Raw genomic sequence first — 21,425 nt, 5'->3', positions numbered from 1 at the left:
TCTTCACTATATTTATCCCAAAATAATCTAGATCTATTATAAAATACTGGCTGACAAGTTATGTAAGCAGTGTAATTGTAGGCTTGTATCTTTATATTTGGTAAAGAAAATTTTGTTAGCAAGAAAGTTTAGAAATTGAATTAAAATGATTGTCTGTTTCACAAGTGCAGCATTTTTGTGTAAAATATTGAGCACTCATAATGGTATTATTTATAAATTAATTGATGAGTCTTCAGTTTCAACAAAAAATGAAGAAATATGACGTTTTGCAAAATGGTATATTGAAAAAAGACGTTTAGGTATTTTGATTTATTGATCCAATTTTGAGTTAGAGAAAATAAAATATAAACTGTCCAAGTTTTACTGAAACAAAAACATTTGAAATGGGTTAGGAGGTTTCAGATTTTTGAGATGAGAAAAAGTATTTTTAATTTTAACATCAAAATTATTTTGCTCATGGATTATTTAAATAAATATTTAATATTTTTGTGTGTAAATCTTTATTTTATTTTATTAGAAATACTGCATTAAAAATGTGATTTTCTGTATGTTAAAGACTTATAATATTGAGTGAAATACTGTCAAATTTTGTGAAGTTATGCACACTATGGAAAGTTAGAAGTATGAAATCTAAAAAGACTTTAAATGAGTACAAATAGGTCACATGTTTGGCTATATAAACCAACCCCATATTGAAAGAGTTAGACTATTATATGTTAGGGTTTTTTCTTGTGACACTCATTCACTAAATATCTCACTTCACAAGAGACTTCTTTCAACAATCAGTGATATAAGCCTGTATTTTCACATCCAATTTGATCATATTTTACATGTGTTTACTTCAGAAATCAGTTCTCAGCTACAGATCTCTCTTATTTCATCCACCTGGTGTTAGAGAAATTTTCACACCATGTTTATTACTGAAATCAAAACATCTCCAGATTAATAATTCTGCTCAAATTCTTTTTGTGTTTTATAAAACCATGATTCTTCTTCACCAAGAAAGGTTACTTTACACATATTCTTAGGGTATAGATTTTTTTTTTTCAGTAACCATTTTTCTCATACTGAGACTATTGTAGAATTTACTTTGAAGCTTTTATTGTCATATTCTCATTATTGGACAATAGGTCTATTTATGACACTTTGTAAGGTTAATCTAAAGTTCCTATGATTATTCATTATCACATGTTTGCTGTTTTTTCCACATCCATATAGCCTGAAGCTTCTGAGAATTTCAAAGCAAGTTTTGAGCATGTTATTTTGGATTGTTTTTCTACTCTGATGCTCTCCTTCAAAGGTAGAGGGCATGGTTCTGTCAATCGGAAGCTTCAGGAACATGGTCTTTAGTTGAAAAGTCCTATCTTTTTCACATCTAGGCACTTATGCAAGTCAAAGATGCTTTAGTTCACACTGTTCTTTTTGTCTGGTTTGTCTGATCCTGTTTCATTTAAACTTTTTGATGTTGGTGGCTTGTATCATTTGCCAAAGGGACACTTCTTGTTCACTTGGAAGTGAATAGTGGATTTCCTTTTATGTTTTATAACACACAGACTTGATGTGAATTCTGGTGAGTTGTGTTCCAGATGCTTTTTCTCATTGATAATTGAGTTTTCAATCCTGACACTTTCTCTCAAAAGGTAACCTCTTGATCTTCCTACTTTTGGTGCCTCTGCCTCTTGTTGGGTACCATTTCACATGAAATTTTAAAATCTTTTATCACTTCCTTGTTAGTTACCTTTTTTTTATCTCTGGTTCATTATCCTCTTTTCTGACTTTTGTTAAGTTCAGATAAGTTTACATTACTTTTTTTTTTCACTCCATCAGTCCTCTTCACATTTTTGTGCATCTCTGTCACTCTGGTTTAGGTCTTTATGAGTAATCTTTCCTGGCTAACACTGCTTTGGTGTCCTTAGCCATTTTGGCTTGATTTGTTTATTTTGTTCTGGATAAATTTTATAAATCTACATGTGAGATTCAGATGGCCTTCTCCATCCAATACATGTTGTAGATTGTTTCATTGTTTCAAAATGCTTCTTTCAATTAAATCCACTTCCCACAACCTTTCCTTACTCCAGTTCTTTATTTGTAAGTTTTGTTTCTCTTTGTCCCTTACCTATTAGGTTTGGATTGTGATTCAGTTGGCTTTTTGTGTCTTGTCTCCTTCTTCCTGTCATCACTTCCTGGTGTTTTCACTCTGATCATGTACCTTTCTTTTTCCCTACATGTTCACCCTGCCATCTGTTGGAAATACTTCATATGATGAACTCTGGGTCTAAATTTCCTAAGTTCATTTCCCAATCTATGCTTTTAGTTGCTATTTCTTTTCTGTCAAGGTACTATCATCCACTTATTGCCATCCTTCACTCTTTCATCAGAGTTTAACTGAGTAAGTTGTCTTTTAGTATATATATCTTTTTTTTTTAAGGCACATGTCCCTTCTTTTTTCATTCTGAATCCCATTGTGTGGCTAGTGTTGCCAGACCAGGTATTCTTTAACCATTCAAATCTGCACTATAAAATCTTGTCAACTTGCATATTGTGATTCCATGGCCTTAAAAGACACACTGGAAAGATTGTGTATTTGACAACATTACTTGTAATTTCATTCTCATGATAAGTTTGCTTCATATGTTTATCCATTCCAAACCGTACTCACCCATGTATTACATGGGTAGAACAGAAGAGGAGCTACCCTCCTCTGCAGTGTCTGTAGTGAATAGCTTAGTATGCTCTGCTATTTAAAATAAAGTTCCCTGATCATCCATTGCACTGTCTCAGGTTATGACATTCCTCTGGACTCTCCACCACCTTTTCAGCATCTTTTCTTCTATTGGAGTACAGGAGTCCTTACCAGTTTCTAGTTCCAATAAAATGGGGATGGACTCTCCTGAATGGGTTCATTTAATGGAGTTTAAGAGTTCTTCACACTTTCCAGTTCTTGTGGAGGCATTTTCCTGAATGTCTTGCAGGATATATAAATGATCTGCATAAATGACTGTAAAACTATTCAGTTGAGAGTGAAATGGTGGTGTTTTGCTGGTGTGGATAATATGATATTCTCCACTATATAATTTGGGAGTTAGCCATCAAAATTGTAGTTCACCCTTTTGATTGGAATCCCTCATCCTGTCCCCTTGCAGATGTTGGTTTTCAATGGCTTGATTTTGAATTAGAGCTGAACTAATCAACATAAGTTCTCACATATGTATCACAAATGTCTTTATTCCCTCATCAGCTGGTGGGTTTTGAATTGTAATTGACTGGCCACCACCATGATTATTTTTTCTACCCTCACATAAATGTAGTTCCTGATGGCTGGATATGGATTTACTTGACTTGCCACCAGTATAATTCTCAATTATATCCCTGTGTGGATGTAGGTTCCCAGCAGCTTGGGTTATAGGTGTGACTGACTTACCATGTACAGTCTGTTGCACTCTAGCCACTCTGAATTTAGAGGTACATCCTTTTCATCTTACCTACTTTTATATTTTCTGGGATAGAGTTTTTTAAATATCGTATGGTTCTGATCCGTATTCTGTCATAGTTCTCTCCCACTTGGATGTGCTCTTCCGTTTTTCCATCCATACGTGCAACATCTTTCCACTATTGGTGAAAAGTATACCTGGTTTACATGTGGTGCAGTTTTCCATATCAGATCTTCAGTTCTTTAAGTCTCCTTTGAAGAGTGTCTTTTAGAAACTTTGGAAGTATGCTTCTTTTTCAATCTCACTGGTCCCTCCACCTATTCATTGTGGGATTTTAACTGTTTGTGTAAGTGGAGGTGATGTGTTGTACTTTATATCTTAACTTTTTCTATCCTGATACTATATGAGGTGTCATTTTGACCACCATAAACAACAAGAAATAAATATAAAATTGTAATTTTCCTGTACTAAAACTCTATTTCCGATAGGTACTTACCTCTAATCGTGCTTGCCACCCTTTTTCCCTACTGAAAATCAGTGCTTCCAAAACTTTTTACCAAAAATAAAATTGATAGTTCAGTAGAATTGAATAGAAAGAATCACATGCATCAAGAGAGTATGCTGCACTGTTATTAGTGAAAGGTTGGTGCATGAGAGATGCATGACAGTCAATCGAGTGGGAGAACTCAAGGCTTGCAGAATAAAAGTTTTGCATATAGAATGTAGTACTGAATGAGAATAGCTATTTACATGAGAAGAGGTAGGTACCTGTTGGAAGTACATTTTCAGTTATAGGAAAAATTATACCTTTAGGTTTATTTTTTAAGGTGGTCAAATTGTCTGAACTCGTATAGAGTTGGGATATAGAAAGTAACAGTTAAAATATAAAGCTGAGAAAAAAGAAAGTTTGACATTTATTGAAGAGATTTTGATGATTAAATATATTGAATTTCACAATTTTCACATCAAGAAAATTATTTTTTATCTTAACATAAAAATCACTTGCACTTGGAGCAGTGAACACCTTGACTTCATTGTTTCACAGAGTATATTTTAGTGAAAATGCAAAAGACTTATAATGTTTACTCCAATTTTGTGAAAGTTTTTGAAGATACACAAAGAATATTAGAAGTTATAGTATGGAAACTAAAAAGTTCAGTTTGGAATTACAGGTTGACTGTGAGACCATAACGAAAGTGTTAATTAACTGAGACTTTAGCAGCAGCAAGTTTATTATTGATGCAGTACTAACTATAATGCAGGTTTGGTCACTGTAACATCACCCACTGTAGTGACAGCCATTCTATGTAGAAGTTATATAATTGAGTTTTCATAACTATAAACAGTCATTGCCACAAAGTTTAAACCCAATGTAAGGACTATCAGAGGAAGTGCAGCATAATTTCTGGAGAGAAAGGAGTGTTTTGTGTACTGGTTCTACTTTTGTAACAGAGTGATAGCAATATGCCAGACTTGTTCCATGTAACATCACAGAATACCACCTTCTCTAGGTGCTGACAGTTCTGAATTGGATAATTGTATTGCAAAGATACAGCTCATCTCTTACATAGGCAATGCAAGCAGATAACTTGTATAGCAGGTCCATATATACTTAATACTATACTTAATATAGGTCAGAAACGATTGACTTTGTTCTGTGAATGATACAATTCATGATGATTCTGCTAAAATCTAGCTTATTACTCTTTCCCAGAAAGAAGACTGTGTTAACTGGTTGAAGTGATGGTTTCATTTGTGGTGCCTTGCAGACAAAACATTTAGGTTGGGCAAGGCTGTGGCTGCCTTTTTATGCACTAAAAACTGTTGTATCATTATAGATAAACATGAAGACATGCCAGATTCATGGCTATGCAACTCAATCATCATTTTTTCTGGGTGCAAGCAAATTGGTAAACCAATCCTTGATAATGGCCAGATATATCACAGGCTAATCTAGTATAAAATAGCAAGAGAAACTTAACAATAGCTCTTGCAACTATTGTAACATTAACTGGGATGGAAATTGGGTTTGCCATTCTTGTTGGACAACAAAATATTGTTATTCCTGAATCCAATGAACTGTAAAGCCAAGCTTGAAGCAGAGGCTTCATCCTTCATACTAGGTGTATTCTAAAGAATCTTTTAGCTGTGTTTGTGATGGAGCCATGAGTGCTGGATTATGAAATATTGATGTCCAATAAAAACATAAAGGAGACTACATCACAATGCCTGGCAATGCCTGTGGAAAAATATGTTTATTAAAAGAATCAGCTATTGGTTTCTTCATCAGCTACAACATCCAGTTTAACATATCAACAGAAACAGTCTCTGTCAAAGATAAAATACCCCTCACTGTCGCAACAAAATTACTAAGTTACTCATCTTAACTAAGTGTCTTATATTGAACAGTAAATAAGTAAAAGATAAAGTATGCATCCATTAAGTAGAAACATTACTTTAAAAATTGCTTTCTGCCCATCATTATAACATATTTATGGACTTCTGTTACATATAAACCTTAGCATTATGATTGAAAAGAACACATGAGACTTAAAAACTTTCTTTCATAAATAAACACAAGTACTCATGTTTATGCATTTACACATTAGTCATTGCAGTTTTATCTGAATAAATGAAATAAGATGTATGTTGATTTGTGTACAGGTCAACTTGAATATTTTATAGCAAAAACTATCACTGTACATGAGAACTTTATAAAGAGTAAAATTTAATGATTTTTTTCATTTCCTTTACTTTTAATTTGATCATAAGTAAATAAATTATAGTAATACATATGTTAATGGCATTATCTATAAGTAGACAATGAAAACATCTTTATAGTAAGTCAACCAAACCTTTATAGTAAGTCAACTTTATTGTTCTATGTATAAAACATTGAATGATATCAGAAATGCTTTGGGTTTCTTAGTAACATTTTTCCTACAGATGTATGGATCTATGGTGGGAATTACAAAAGATCCTATGAAAGACACCATTTGGGCTTTTTCTGAGATGGCTGTTTATAGATATAGAATTACTAAAGAAGAAAGGTAAATACTTTTTTTTTTGTTTCATTTAAATCTTATCAATGAAAAAGTTTTTTCCATCTGTGTTTTTTTTTCCATTGATTAGAAGGCAAAATTCACATTATGTCCATACAAGCTATAAGAAATAAATTAATTCCTTAATTTAATAGAATGCCAGGAATATGAATACATTTTTATCTGTAAATTAACTTTCCTTATTACATGCTTACCTCAGGCTTATTTGAACCTTTCTAACTTGTGTATAAACATTTATTAATCACAAGATTAAACATACAGAACAACATATAAAGAACTGGAAGCAAGGAATATTCTTGCATGTTTTCTTGTAGCAAAGCCACATCGGGCTATCTGCTGAGCCCACCGAGGGGAATCGAACCCATGATTTTGTGTTGTAAATCCAAAGACATACTGCTGTACTAGCGGGGGCAGGAATATTCTTATTATTCTTTTGAAGTAATCACTGCCTACTGTTAGAATTATGTTGAGTGGAAAGTGAAAGCTGCATATTTTGTTGTTCAGCATTACCTTTGGATCATGTAACACTTGGTCAAACCACCACTTGCCCTCAGAGATCAATAAGTGCAAATTTCTGTAAAGAATACCTTTCAAACAGTACGCTTTCATAACAAACAGCCCCATTTACAAAGTCTGAATGATTTTTCTTAGTATTTCATATTCAGCTTGACCTAGATTATATGACAGGGACTCATAACAGACATCTACTCATCAGATGTACCTCACATAAGTGTTTGTATGATGTGTATTGCTTCAGTAGACAGTTATTTACTATTATATTTGTAGGTAACATGTTTCCTGAAAATGTGTTTTAATCCTTTCATTAAGCTGTGCTGTTTGACCTGTAGAATGACATTTGTTTATATGTTTGCATTGTACTATAGAAGTTATGACATATATAAACATTATTTTCCTACTTCTCTGCACAGATGTATTTGCCTTTACTATGCTAGGGGATGTTGGATGTTGTGTAGATCACATGATAAAGTTGTGATACAGAAATGTTGGGATAAACTCTAATATTTTCACCTCTCTCTCTCCTCTACTAAAGTTCAGCATTCTCTACAAACAGAAGACTGGATATGACCTGAAATGGTATACAAACATCAGGAAATAAACAGGCATGCAAGTGTTTCATATACAGCTATGAAGGAGTAAAAATAAATCGATTTACATTTGCAGGACACTGGAACTTCAGAATGTCCATTCTGGCATTTCTGTGCCTTGAAACTAGTAAACTGTTAGTTTTTTTCTACCAGTTGATAAACTCCAGTTAAGTTACAAAAGTTGTGTTTTGTTTATAAAGGGAACAGAGAAAGTACACTTTCTGTACATTTCTATCAGTTTTTGTATCACTGATTATATCATAGTCAAAGACAAAGTAAATTAATGTAGTTATTTTACTCAGTCAACCCAATTTACTCCATTCATGTAAGCATTGCGTGAAATGACATAATTAGACTTGCCTATCATGACTTATTCTGCTCCATTCACATAACTGGCATACATAATTTCTGTCTTCATTGTTTGTTGTTGTTAGTATGTAAATATATGTGTTCCTCAAACATTATGTACAGTAACTAATTGAATCTGAAGGCATACAAATATTTCACTTTTTTAGGCTCAGGCATTTCTTGTAGCTATAAGAATGTTTTTTCAAAGTTCCACTTGAATAACATATTATAGTTGTACAAAACATAAAAGATTATATCCCTTGTTTAATATCTCAGTCATGAGAAAGACAACAAGGTTTCTAGTTTTAGACATCCTTTGTGTCTTTCAGACAGTAGGACATTATGGAATAGAAGTACTAGAAAATATTCAGCTTGTGTTTACAGTTTTATAATAGGTAAAATAAATAATAACACTGGTTTACAAAAAAATATTTTTTGTCTGAGGCAAGAATGTGAATAGGTGTTTTTTACTAATTTGGGTGTGCTGAATTCAAATTTATAAACAGTTTTGCCCTATCACCTCTAGTTTTCTGGCTTTTAAATAGTCTCATTTTAGTATATACAGAGTATATACATGCTTATTTCAACAGTTGCAGCAGCTTAATACAGATAAAACAGGATAGATAAAGAACATTGACGGAATAAATATACTTGGATGACACAATGTACACAATTCATAGTACTGCAGACAGTTAGAAGTGTGTTTTCTTAGATGATCTGGTGTATTTTGCCTCCGGGATGTCACGCAAGAGCATTCAGCAGAAGTCTCCCATCATGCTGGGGTTCCACTTGGTAGTTACTCTCCATCTTGGTAATGTCTTGGTGGAATCTTTCTCCGTGCTCATCACTCACTGCTCCAAGGTTTGGAGGGAAGAAGTTGAGGTGGGAATGGAGAAAATGAATTTTGAGTGACATTTGGCATCCCATATCCTCATAAGTCTTTAGCAACTTCTCAATACAGGCTTGGTAATTTGGTACGCGTGTGTTACCAAGGAAGCCACTACAGACTGACTTAAATGCTTCCCATGCTCTCAGTTCCTTTAAGGTAAGCTCCTCAAAATCAGTATCCTTCAGCACTTCTCGGATTTGAGGTCCGACAAAGATGCCCTCTTTGAGCTTAGCAGCACTGAGACCTGGGAACACAGTAGACAAGTGTTGGAAGGCAGCACCATTTTTGTCCATGGCCTTCACGAAATTCTTCATCAGACCAAGCTTGATGTGAAGAGGAGGAAGAAGCACCTTCTTTATGTCAACCAGAGGATTCTCCTTGATGCTGTGTTCGCCAGGAACGAAAGTGCTTCTAGACCCCCAGTCTTTCTGCTTGTAATGCTGGGATACAGCTCCACTATCCCAGAGACAGAGAAAGCAACAGTACTTTGTGAAGCCCACTTGCATACCCATAAGAAGACCAATGACCTTGAGGTCCCCACACAGACTCCACTGGTACTGGTTGTACTTAACAGCTTCTAAAAGAAGCTCCATATTGTCATAGGACTCCTTTAGATGGACAGAGTGTGCAGTGGGAATGCTGGGATATTTATTCCCGTTGTGCAGAAGCACAGCCTTGAGACTTCGCTTAGAAGAGTCTATGAAAAGACGCCAGTCTGAAGGATTATGTGGCAAACCAAGGAAAGTGAACAAGCCAGGTACATTTGTGCAGTAGCACAACTTGTTTTCCATGTCGAAAAATGAAGCAAGGTCTTTGTTTCAATTCCTGAAACTGGTGATCCTTACATCTTCCTGGACTAGGTTCCACTGTTTAAGCCGAGAAGTCAAGAGCTCTGACTGCTGTTTTGACAGATACAAATCACGAGCAAGGTCATTCAGGTCTTCTTGCGTGATCCAGTGTGGCTCGTTGCCACTTGTTCCTGAATAAGAAGAGTCAATATCTTCGGAAGAGATTGACTTGGCAGAATCTTCCCTTGGAAGCATTTCTTCATCTGATGAGGAAAGAAGATCCTTATTTATTGGAGGTGTTGGGACAGGAAGATCATCTGAATGGGGAACGGGTCTCATAGCAGATGGAAGGTTGGGATATTTGATCTTTTTTCTAGAAGATGCATTGAAACCAGTTATATTTGTCAGACAAAAATAACAATCATCTGCATGGCTTCGTGGCTCTCTCCAAACCATCGGGACTGCAAAGTTGAAAGCCGCTTTCTTGCCATTAAACCAAGCAGTTAGTCCATTGTAGCAGGGTTTACAACAGATGTGTGGAGCCCAAGATTTGTCCTGATCACCAATTTTACAGTCAAAATAATGAAAGTAGGCAGTTCTGAGGAGGGAAGTGATGGTTCGATGCTGTGCAACTGTCGTGAAGTCCCCACATACGTAGCAGAAAGAATTGGCCTTGTTGAGGCATCCTTGGTGCTTTGACGAGCTTGAAGCCATTGGAGAATCTGAAAAAAAAACAAAGTAAAATTAAATCATATGTAAGGCAATAATAATTATGTGCGTCGTTGGAAATTGTAATACAAATATATACCCAAAAGATTGTGTAACACAATTGTCGAGGGACACCAACCTCCTCGCTGACTGCCAGTGCACTACTGGCTGTTGATTGAGGCGATGTTGGCTACGCTTAACTGCCAAAATCCGTCTTGATATATAGCTATATATATATATATAATGTAATGCTATCACTTACATTTATTGCATAATAACTAAAAAAGAAGACATAAGTCACATAATATTAGAAATTAACCCTGAATGCATATACGCTTTTATGTACAGTATGCATATCTAAAAAACTAGAGGTGATGAGTAAAAACGGATTTCAAATCTGAATTTAGCACCCCCAAATTAGGTTAAAACAGCTATTTTTGTGCTTGCCTCAATTTCTTTGTAAACCAGTGTAATAATATAATAAAAACTTATCACTAGGTATATTTGTAAGCACTTTGTGTGTAGTGTAATTTGATAGCTCAACATGGGCAGCATGTTTTACAGTTGATTTGAAACCTAATGGCACAAATAGTGGTCCAACATGGTTGACTGTGACTTTGATGTTCCAAAAACTAGTCACTTCTGTGTTGGATGGTGGTCTGTACTTATACCAAATTTCATATTAACCTATCCAAACTTTTTTTTTTTAGAAATCTTGCTAACAAACATACACACGAACACATAGGTGAAAACATAACTTTTGTCCACCTTAATTCAATAAGAATAAATTACCATTCAATGAATACTACTTAGTTTTTATATGAACAACACTTAATAACCAGTCTTTTAGTTTTGCTTTTTAATTTTGCAATAGTGTTTATATACCATAAATTTCTGAGAAGTTGGTTCATTATATATGGTATTTTTCCAAGTTGTTGTTAGAACTTAGAATTTCGAAATATTTATATTTTTGTGTTCTAGCGTTATATATATGATTTTTGGTATTTTATATGGTAGACTGCAATAAGAATTTATAATTATTACATTTATAAAGTAAATTTATCACTGATTTGTTATAATTTCATCTTTTAACGCAACGTATATTAAGTACATCATAGATGAACTTTGATTTACAGTTTTTGAATTACGTTTATTTTTTAAGTAAATGTTACTTGTTGAGCCATGTACTACCAATCTATAATTAACTGATTCTATTAATGATGCATTAGTTATTTTTTAATATTGATTGATAAAATATTCTGTATCCTCCATACCTTTGCTGTAATGGGTCTTAATTTATTGCAAATCATATTTATATGTTTAGATCAACTAAAACATTATCTTTAGTTAACCTTAAGTATGTCTTAATAGTAACATTTTCAACGTACTTACAGTTACAAACATAGAAAATACTGCTCATTTTCTCCAAATAAATGATTGTATTTAGAACTCCATCTCTGATCATGACTTTATAAAAATTTCATATTAATGTTGATATATTGTGAGTTAAAGTTGTACCATCTGCATATTGTTATATTATAATTCCATAAACATATGTTTACAACATCATTAACATACAAGTTAAACAGCAGTTGACCTAAAATAGAAACTCGTGGAACACTTATATATACAACTGTTTGATATAAGAGTTATTATTTTGTTTATTTTGACATTTCATTGTTAATAACAAGAGTCTCAGGAGTTATTTATTTATAAAACAATAGTTATGAAAAGTTTTGTTGTGTAACTCTGTACAACTCGCATGTTGTGTATGTAGTGTAATTGTTGTACTAAGCTTTTGAAATATTCTTGGTGTCATCTTACATGGAGCTTCAAAGTCTTTCTCATTATGTTTAATAGTATTGTTGCTATAGGAATATATGTTACACATCTCCACTTAAAAAAGAGGGAATACTATAACCTACCAATGCTCTGATTTTGACATTTACATCACCATGTTCACCTGCCACTGTTAAAGCCAGGTCATTTGACCTTTAAAGTATACCCATATATCTCTAACTGTGTCAGATGTTTCCACTGTTAGTGGTTCAAACATTCAAAGGCATTTTGTTGTGGTTCTGTGATGTGTTCTCATTGTAGTGGCAAAGACCATGAAGCCTTTGATTGTCAACAGAACCCTAACTGCATCAGTTGTGGTGGTTCCTACAACCTCTAACTTTTGATTTTGCCCTAAGTGGATAGAGGAAAAAGCAGTACAGCACTTAAGGACTGCGAATAACATTTCTTATCCAAAGGCTCAGAAGTTATTGTCCCCTGGACACATGCTGCTGTACTACTTTCCACACCTAGAGTGGAAGTCAAATAGATCTTTCTATGCCTTTATCAGAATCTTCATCTTATGTCTGTTCTTGTTTCTATCCTCACTATTCCATTCAGTGACTGCTCTGGTTCATCTTTTTCAGCCCTGAGATGCAGAACCACTATTCAGTCATACCCTCAGTCTCTGCAGTCTCATTCTCAAACAGAGGTTTGCCCAATCATCCCTGGATAGGTTTTATGGAGGTCGACAGACCACCTCCTAGTAAAGAAAAACATTATGGTTGCAAACAGAAGGGTTCTTTGCCCAATTCTCCTATAGCTAAATAAAATTGTTCACTTTTATAATTAATTTCTATCATCTTGTATGTCTCTCCCTACAGGAAACATTCCTGAGACCTGCTGATACTGTCATCATAAGAGAAGTTTCTTTATACTGGAGTGATAGGTTATGTGATGGATAATTCCATGAAGGTGTGGTACCACTGATTGACCAAGACGTATCCACCTTGTGTGTGCCATTCAATACACCTCTGGAGGCTGTAGCTCTCTGAATCTCTGTGGGTCATATCATTACTGTTTGTTCTTTTTACATGTCTCCAACAGAAGCTTTCCAATCAGTCAAACCTTGATGCTTTTGTAAAACAATTTCTGACCCCCTTTTTAATCTTTAAAAACTTTAAAGGGCACAATCTGTTTTGAGGTGGAGCAGATGTTTATGGGGGGGGAGGTCATTTTGTGAAGTGTGTGTTTTCAGATCGCAACTTTTTCTCCTTTCAGTACTGGTTCTTTTGTCTATTTCCATTCATTTAGTTTGTGTTTTACTGCTAATGACTTATTTGTTTTCATTCATTTTCATTTCTCTTTTCTCTGGAAAGTTGACAGTAATCCATGGGGCAGTGATCATTTTCCCTTCATTTTGCGTGAGATTGGCTGTGGGCATTGCTACCTGACCTGTGTGCCACAGTGGAAGTTGGAGAGCACTGTTCTCCCAAAACTTAGTCCTGCTGTTGTTTTTAATTTTTCATTTATTAATAACTGTGTGGAGGCAGTAACTGATTGTATAATTCAATCAGCTGCTCATTTTATCCCCAAAACCTCAACACATTTTCCACGGTTTCTTCATCATGGTAGTCTCTTGCCTGCCAGCAGGTATGGAAAGCTCATAAACAGGCCTGGAGTGCCTTTTGAAATATTGCACTCTTTCCAGCAGGCCTTTGCCCATACTTCACACGTTAGACATCAGAGTCAGCATCCATTCTAGTACCAGTTCCAAAGTTGTTTGGGATAAGATTCAGAATTTCATCTTGCTCTTTCCAGTGGCCAGGAAGTTGCTGATGCACAATAAAACCAGTACTCTCAGGGAGAGCTTTATCTTATATTTCTGCCATTTCTATTTATTCCCCTGTCTTCATGGCCATAAAGTCTTGGGCTGAGGAATTTCTCTTTTCAGGCAGATCATCTTTATAATATCCCATTTATACTGGTGGAACTGAAGGTTGCTCTTCATTGATCTAGTAGTATATCAGTAGGACCTGCTGCTGTTCACGATGAGAGGATGCAGTTCCGTCTCTTCTTCTGGTTATTTTCAAGCAGATATAGCAGAAGAATGTTTTTTCAGATTCTTGGTGCAAGGCTACTGTTCTTTCTTTTTGAAGCCTGTACAGGCTGAATCAAACAGCCTTCTCTCACCCACCAAATGTGACTTTTGTCAAAAGCGCTTCACTGTAAAACCAAACCATTAAAAGCAATTACTTAACTTTATCCATTTAAGCCCATGTTAAAAGTCCCAAATGTAGGGTTGTGCACAACATGGATATTTAGTCTTCAATTATGAGTTGTGCAGCCACCTAATGGCTCTTTTTTACTTTTTCCACTTGCTCCAGCAACCTTGAAAATCAATTGCAGGAGATAGCATCTGGGCTTAGTTAATCCTCAACATTTCAGGCCCATGTGATGAAGTTCAGTATGTGTTAGATGGAGGAGCATTTATATATTGCATTCCATAGCCGTTTGAATCTTCCATGTGCAGAGATATTGTTATTTTGTACCTGGATTATGTCATTAGAAAGTATGGAAAAGTGATAATGGTATTTGATGGCTATAATGCAACATGAACTAAGGATATGGCTCACAAGGGACAAGCAGACAGTGAAGTTGCAGCATATGTGCTACTTGATCACAAGATGAAGGTTAAAATATAGAAGAGACTTTTCTTGGCCAACAGTACAAACAGACAACTGTTCATAAACTGAGAGATGCTGGTATACTTACTTACAGACAGCTGTGGAGCTGCAATGAAGACAAACACGGTAATTGTTGGTGATGATACTGACATACTGCAGATACTGCAATAATATGGCTGCTCATGATTTGTTCTTTTAGCTTGAATCAAAGATTTACATCCAAAAGTCTAGTATGCAGAACATGAAGGCAGTAAAAGAAATATTTAGGTACTGAATTTTTCAGCAGCATTCTCTTCTTACATGCTATATTTGAATATGAGACCCTATTACATCTCTATTAAATCGGAAAGAAAATTCTTTAAAGAAATTTCTCAACAGCTGTCACTTTCTAAAACAAGCCATGGTGTTTCATACCATCTCTGCTTCTAAGGATGTTGTCATAACAGCTGGAGAGGAAGCTTTAGTCTGTCTGTACAGTGGAAAATGTACCAATAAACACTTGATCATCTGCAATAGAAATGGTTGTGTGAAAAAGTTGCTAGAAAGGATTCCTGTATTAAGCATCAAAATCTACTTTCTACCTCTTTTGCAGCTATGTACCATAGCTTACGTGTGTACAATCAGGTCCAGGATCAGAAACATCATGAACTACAAGTGGGGCTCGAGATTGAGTGATAGACACTTAATCATTTCACGACAAGAAACATATCAAAGTCTATATCATTACATTTGTTGACTTGTATTAAAAATTTTATTGAATTACTGTTTTATAAATTTATGTCAGTAAGTTTGGAATCAAACTGTAGATTATAATTAAAATTTTAATATTATGTATGAGCCAGTTTCTTAATTTAAAAGTTAGTAGAACACATTCAAATATAGATTTTAGTGAGTCACGTAGTATGTTGACTGCAGCACTGTTTAAAAATAGATGTTTTGATACCAAAATACTAAGTCTATAGTTTTGTGTAAATAAGGGAACTCAAATTACTAGTATTATCAAACTAGAATATGAAATAAGAACTTCATATCTTTTTTTTTTCTGAGATGTGGCTTATGTAGTGTCAAACACGGTGGCTCCATTCAACTATTTTCATTTTTGGAAACAGTCCCTTATATACTCTTACTTCACTATATGACAAATCAACAAATCAAATGTCCCCAGGGTGGTTTTCTCATCCATTTTAATCTTTGAAAAGGCTTTCATGTTCTTTTGATCCAGGATTTCAATGAGGTAGGCTGCTTCTTTAGTATGCTTGAAGTTTCAGATTTTTTCAAAATTGAAATACATGTTAGTTACTGAGCTTAATAAATTATAGCAAAATTCTATGGTTTCAGTGTAGTTATTTATGATTTTTTTGGTTATTTAAGAGTATATATATAAAACTTAAAAAAATGTTGTTTGGTATCCTCTACATGCAAAATTTTAAAAGGCTTAGCAACCTGTGTCCAACACCAAGAGTACAAAAGTTGTAGCGTGAAGAGATAATTGTTTGCTTTACTTCTTGATGTATTGCTGTATATTTTAAGAAAAGTAAGTTTAAGAATTTATTTCTAAATAGTAATAATCTGTATATATAATGTATAATTAAAATGTGATTATATATTACAAAATACTGGTCCACTAAAATACAACCAAAACAGCAAGACAGGGAAGACTAAAGGTCAGTTGTATATTACTGGATTTGTAACATGAGTGCACATGCACAACATCAATGGAAGTTTTGTAATATTGGCTAGGTATGACTGGAAGGTCAATATAATAAAAAAATAATAAATATATATGTAAATATATAGCATTATGAGACTTAAGCTACTTGGACTAAACATTTGTATTTCATGTTATACTATGTAGTCATTCTATCATGACAAAAACATAGTTTATATTTAATTTTTTTTATGATGTTTATGAGGTTAGTCAAGTGACAGATTCCACATTATTAGAGTACAGAAAATAACATAAAATATAAAGTCTTACTGAAAACAAACATTTGAAATGTATTTAGAAGGTTTTAGAGATTACACAAATAATATTAGAGGTTTTTTGGACAAAGAATAGTTTGTTTGTTTTTTAACTATAACATGAAATCATTTTGCACTTAGAATAGTAACAAAACAGACTCTATTTTCGCAAACAAATCTTTAGTAAAAATATTTCATAAAAAAATCTGAATTTTTGTATACAAAATGTCTGTAATCTTTACTAAAAGTCCACCAAATTTCGTGACAATACACGTACTGTGCAAATGTGTACATGAACTCATATTTTATACTGAGTTAGCAGCCAATATAGTGAAGAATTTAATGTTAAATATCAAAATTCTGGATTGAACACATAATTAAAATTGGAATGTCAGCTAGGTATGTAGTTTGTAAGGATGATCAGAAAATTTTGGTACAACCACAAACTGCTCCAAAGTGACAACAGAAGTTGTGAGCTTGATAATGTCCTTTATGGAAGGCAAGCATGACATCTTTATCTGTGAGCTTTGCTGTGATGAATATTAGACTGGTACCATAAGTCCTTCTGAGTGGGATATTCTGGGTATAGTTGTCTTCATCATTTTGGTAGTCCATTATAATTGTACACCATAGAAAAAGTTGGAAAATATTAAGCAGTGAGGAATGGAAAACACTGGTTATTTAAAGAATGAGATTACCAATATAGTGAAGAATTCAATGTTAAATATCAAAATTCTGGATTGAACACATAAGTAAAATTGGAAGGTCAGCTAGGTATATAGTTTGTAAGGATGGTCAGACTTACTGGTGCAACCACAACTGCTCCAAAGTCACACTTATAGACAGAATGTTAGAAATTGCATTTTTTAAAGGAAAATCTCTATAGGCTTTATTATACTTATGCCCTGCATCACCTGTGTACAATATACCTGTAATATCTGGGAATTTAATGGTCTCCAAAGCTTCATTGAGTCTATTTTACAAATACCTACAGCTGACCTCTGTAGTTCTTACTGTAAACAGTTAACTCAGCTTACCCTCCAATTTAGTCACATTCCCCTTACTACCATATGGTAATTGTATGGATGAAATTAGGTTATAGTAAGAAGAGAAGTAGGTCAAGACTGTAAACGTAGTTCATGCACTCAAGCTCATGCCGACTAGACTATAGAAAACATTACATTAACAGTCCACTAAAATTTGTATTTTTTTATTTAGGGACCTTTTATAGTCCTAGTTAAAAGCTTAGTACTATCTTGGTGCAACTTATAGTTACACAGTGTGTTACTTCCCTTTTCCAGCAGTACACTCAACCTGCATTATGATATAACTACATCTTGTATCGAAACATTATTAAGATAGCATTTAAAAACTGTGTGCTTGTAAAATAATTCAATCTGTAGGTGTTAAAACTTTCTTTAACAACAACAACAAACATTAATGTTGGATAAATTATATTTATATTTATTATAACATGTAAGGTGCTGTCTGTGAATTTCATTTACAACTGGTAATTTCAGTTCCATCCAATTGAAATATCTTTTATTGATAATAATAAAAAATAACAGCAGTGTATCTATTATGCTTCCATGAAAATTTACTACTTGCTGAATATTTCAGTGTTGAAATTAAAACATTCTCTTTTCAGTATTATACTTTCACTATTTGACAATCTATCCAGTTCCAGATTCAAATTTTTTAATGGCCAATGTGTCTTTGATTTATAAGATGTAGCCATTTTCAGCAGTTCCGGTAATGTTCAACTTGTTGATAGTTACTGGAATATTACTACAATCTAACACATGCTTGATTGTGTTTGACACTTATGCATATTGTGGTAAACTGTATTCCTTGAATCTGTCTGTCAGTCCTGAAGTAAATCCTATACATGCTGTAGAACAATCAGAGGGTATATATGAGCAAATAAAGTGTTGTTGGTATGTTTTACTATTTGTCTTTAAACACAAAATAGTTTCTTATTCTGTTGATGAGATTAAGGATGATTCAAGTTTTACTTGCTTATAAACATTGCACAATAAAGTTGTAAGTTGTTTATGTTCAAGGCATATTTACTGATGAGTGGTTGTGCTATGTGAAGAGTTTGTTTTGGTACATTTTACACCTTTTCTTTAGGGGTGGAAGCTTAAAATTGTTAATGTACATGTTGATTAGGCTGGCTGTTAGTTTTGTTGGAAAATTATTCTTACTTAAATAACATGTTTATTTCTTTTCTGAATAGTTTGTGAAATTAAACATTCATTATTTTAATGTATTATAGGAGATAGAAGTTTTAATGTTATTTTGTGATTTGGATGATTTTAGCTGTCTAGTGAAATTTAATTGAAAATTGTAAGGTTCTAGTTTTATGTATTAATTTGTTGTATAATGTGCCTTGTTTAAAAATTTGTGGGTTAGGCCATCTTGGACATAAATATACAGTAACAGTATACGGTGCATAACATGGTATTGATGTAAATGAACAACATGTACATGAGCCCACAGATGTGACAGACATCCTTATTATATATGCTGATACTTGGCTAATCTGTAATTTCCAAACTGTCAACTGCTGTTATAAACCCTGCAAGCACATCAGTTGCTAAGGCTGAATCCTGTTAGTTGTTTTCACAGCTATACATATACTGTGCAATAGGATGGAAAAAGAGATAGAATATTAAGTTGTAATTTAGCACCTCTATCATGTGTTAATTTGAGAGAATGAATAACCATGTGGTTTTAAATATTTTTGGTTTAAAATATTCAGAAATACTACTGCCCTGTTTTGTTAGGTTCTGTTTAGTGTGATGACACTAAAACTTTCAAAGGTGTTTTTCTATGCTAACTTAGTACTGAGGCTTGCCAGTTTTGATGAAATAACAAAACAGACTTTTGCATCACTAAATATATAATATTTATCTTATATAAGTTGTTTTTTTCCAACACTTTTACTCAAAGTGGTATTTTGAATATTTACACAAGTATTCATGTGCATATATGGATACTTATGAGGAAATACAGTTTTACTGCCCATATTTCAGTCTCTCACTGTTCACCACACTGTCACCATTCTGTTGTGCATGCATCCAACACTTTAAACATAAAATATGTGTAAAATATTCAGCACACCAAGATTTACAAGATAGCAATAGTAAATACTTCTTTCTAGTTGAAATCTTATTCAGAGCATGATGCAGGAATAGAGGATGTGACCTAATTTTTTGTTCTTTATTTTCTTATACCTGGACATACAGTGGTTATGTTGAACCTTACCTACTTTTACAGTCCATGATGACATGTTTGTTCATGCTCTTTCTGATGATCAAAAATCTTAACAGTAGGCCTTCTTCACAGTTTCCATTGCAAAAGGTTCTGTGACTCATGTCCAAAGCACACCACTCCCTTAGAGTGGTTTATGGATTTTGTAACAAAAATGTTTATAATACCAAGAAGTTTTTTTAAATATGTAACTAATACCAGTATGGAAGCTGTGTCTTGAAAGTTAATTACCATAGGAGTTTAGCAATTAAAGTTGCACTAGTAACTTATATGTTTAAGTTTTTGTTTTGTATAAATTTACTGTATAAAAATAGTCTTTGAAAATGAGTTCATATTTGAGAATCTTAAAATAAATGTAAATAACAACTTTACTATTTACGTTGGACTGTGTTTGTTGAATTCTCCTGTTATACACTAATTTTGTGGTCTTTATATATACCTAGATATGTATGGGAAGTCTACTTAGATAAAGAAGAATATGAATTGGCCAAACATTATTGTAAGGTAGGTTGGAAAGTATTCTATTAGGGTATAAACACCTATTTGAATTAAAGAATTAACTTCTTTTTCATTTCACATATTCATTAAGCATACATTTCTTAAAAAACTAAAGCAGCATCAGGAAAAGGAATCTCATTTTTGGTGTGAATAAATGATTCTAAAATTTGGTAATTCTACCAAACCTTCATATATTATTTTATTTTCCAGTGTTCAAAATTTTGTTTTCGAGTGTTACATGGTAACATTGTGTATGTGATATAAAGTAATACTGAAATATAAGTTATTTTGTTTTTTATTGAATTTAATTGTTTCAGTAGTTTCTAAGTGACCAGTGAAAAATTGTTTCACTTGGGGAAAATCTTGCTTTACTATTCTTTTAGCATTCTTTGAAGAAGTTATTTCTTATGTTGGTAGGGATGTGGGTTTCACTTTTGTATATCTAGATTTTCAGAAGACATCTGACAAGGTGCTGCATAAAGCTAATGGTTAAAATGTTATCTGTATTATGTGGAGGATAGACTGATGAACTGGATAGAAAACTAGCCAGATGTAAGAAAGCAGAAGGTTTTTATAAGTAGAGTTCAGTCAAATTGGATTAATGTCACAAGTGGGATATCTCAGGGGCTCTGTGTTAGGACTTTGGCTGTTTTTGATTTATATCAATGATTTAAATGGAGTAATGATCATTAAACTATTTAACTTAGCTGGTGATATTAAGGTTTTGAGGGTTGTTGGTTCTCAGAAGCATTATGCTACTTTATAAAGGGACATGGATTATTTAGTGAATTGGGAATATTAGTGACATATAGCTTTTAATTATAATAAATGAAAGGTAATACATGTGGGATATCATAATTTGAAGTATAATTTTGATAATAATAACCTTAACAA

The 21,425-nt window shown here is 33.5% G+C and overlaps 1 protein-coding gene across 10 annotated transcripts in view; it reads left to right on the top strand.

Moving 5' to 3' along the window:
* The window catches only part of dor (vacuolar protein sorting-associated protein 18 dor), a 138,802-nt gene that overhangs the window by 67,076 nt on the left and 50,301 nt on the right, over positions 1-21,425 (top strand). For 9 of the 10 annotated variants that reach the window (XM_076510677.1, XM_076510671.1, XM_076510674.1 and 6 more), the window contains 2 exons: positions 6,378-6,481; positions 20,477-20,537. In XM_076510677.1, the coding sequence (XP_076366792.1) occupies positions 6,378-6,481; positions 20,477-20,537 (165 nt within the window). The remainder of the gene's footprint in view (positions 1-6,377; positions 6,482-20,476; positions 20,538-21,425) is intronic. The other variant, XM_076510673.1, reaches the window with a different exon arrangement.

This window comes from Tachypleus tridentatus, chromosome 7 (assembly GCF_004210375.1).
Source record: "Tachypleus tridentatus isolate NWPU-2018 chromosome 7, ASM421037v1, whole genome shotgun sequence".
In the NCBI taxonomy this organism is placed as follows: Eukaryota; Metazoa; Arthropoda; class Merostomata; order Xiphosura; family Limulidae; genus Tachypleus; species Tachypleus tridentatus.
This window is presented reverse-complemented; position numbering and strand designations above follow the sequence as displayed.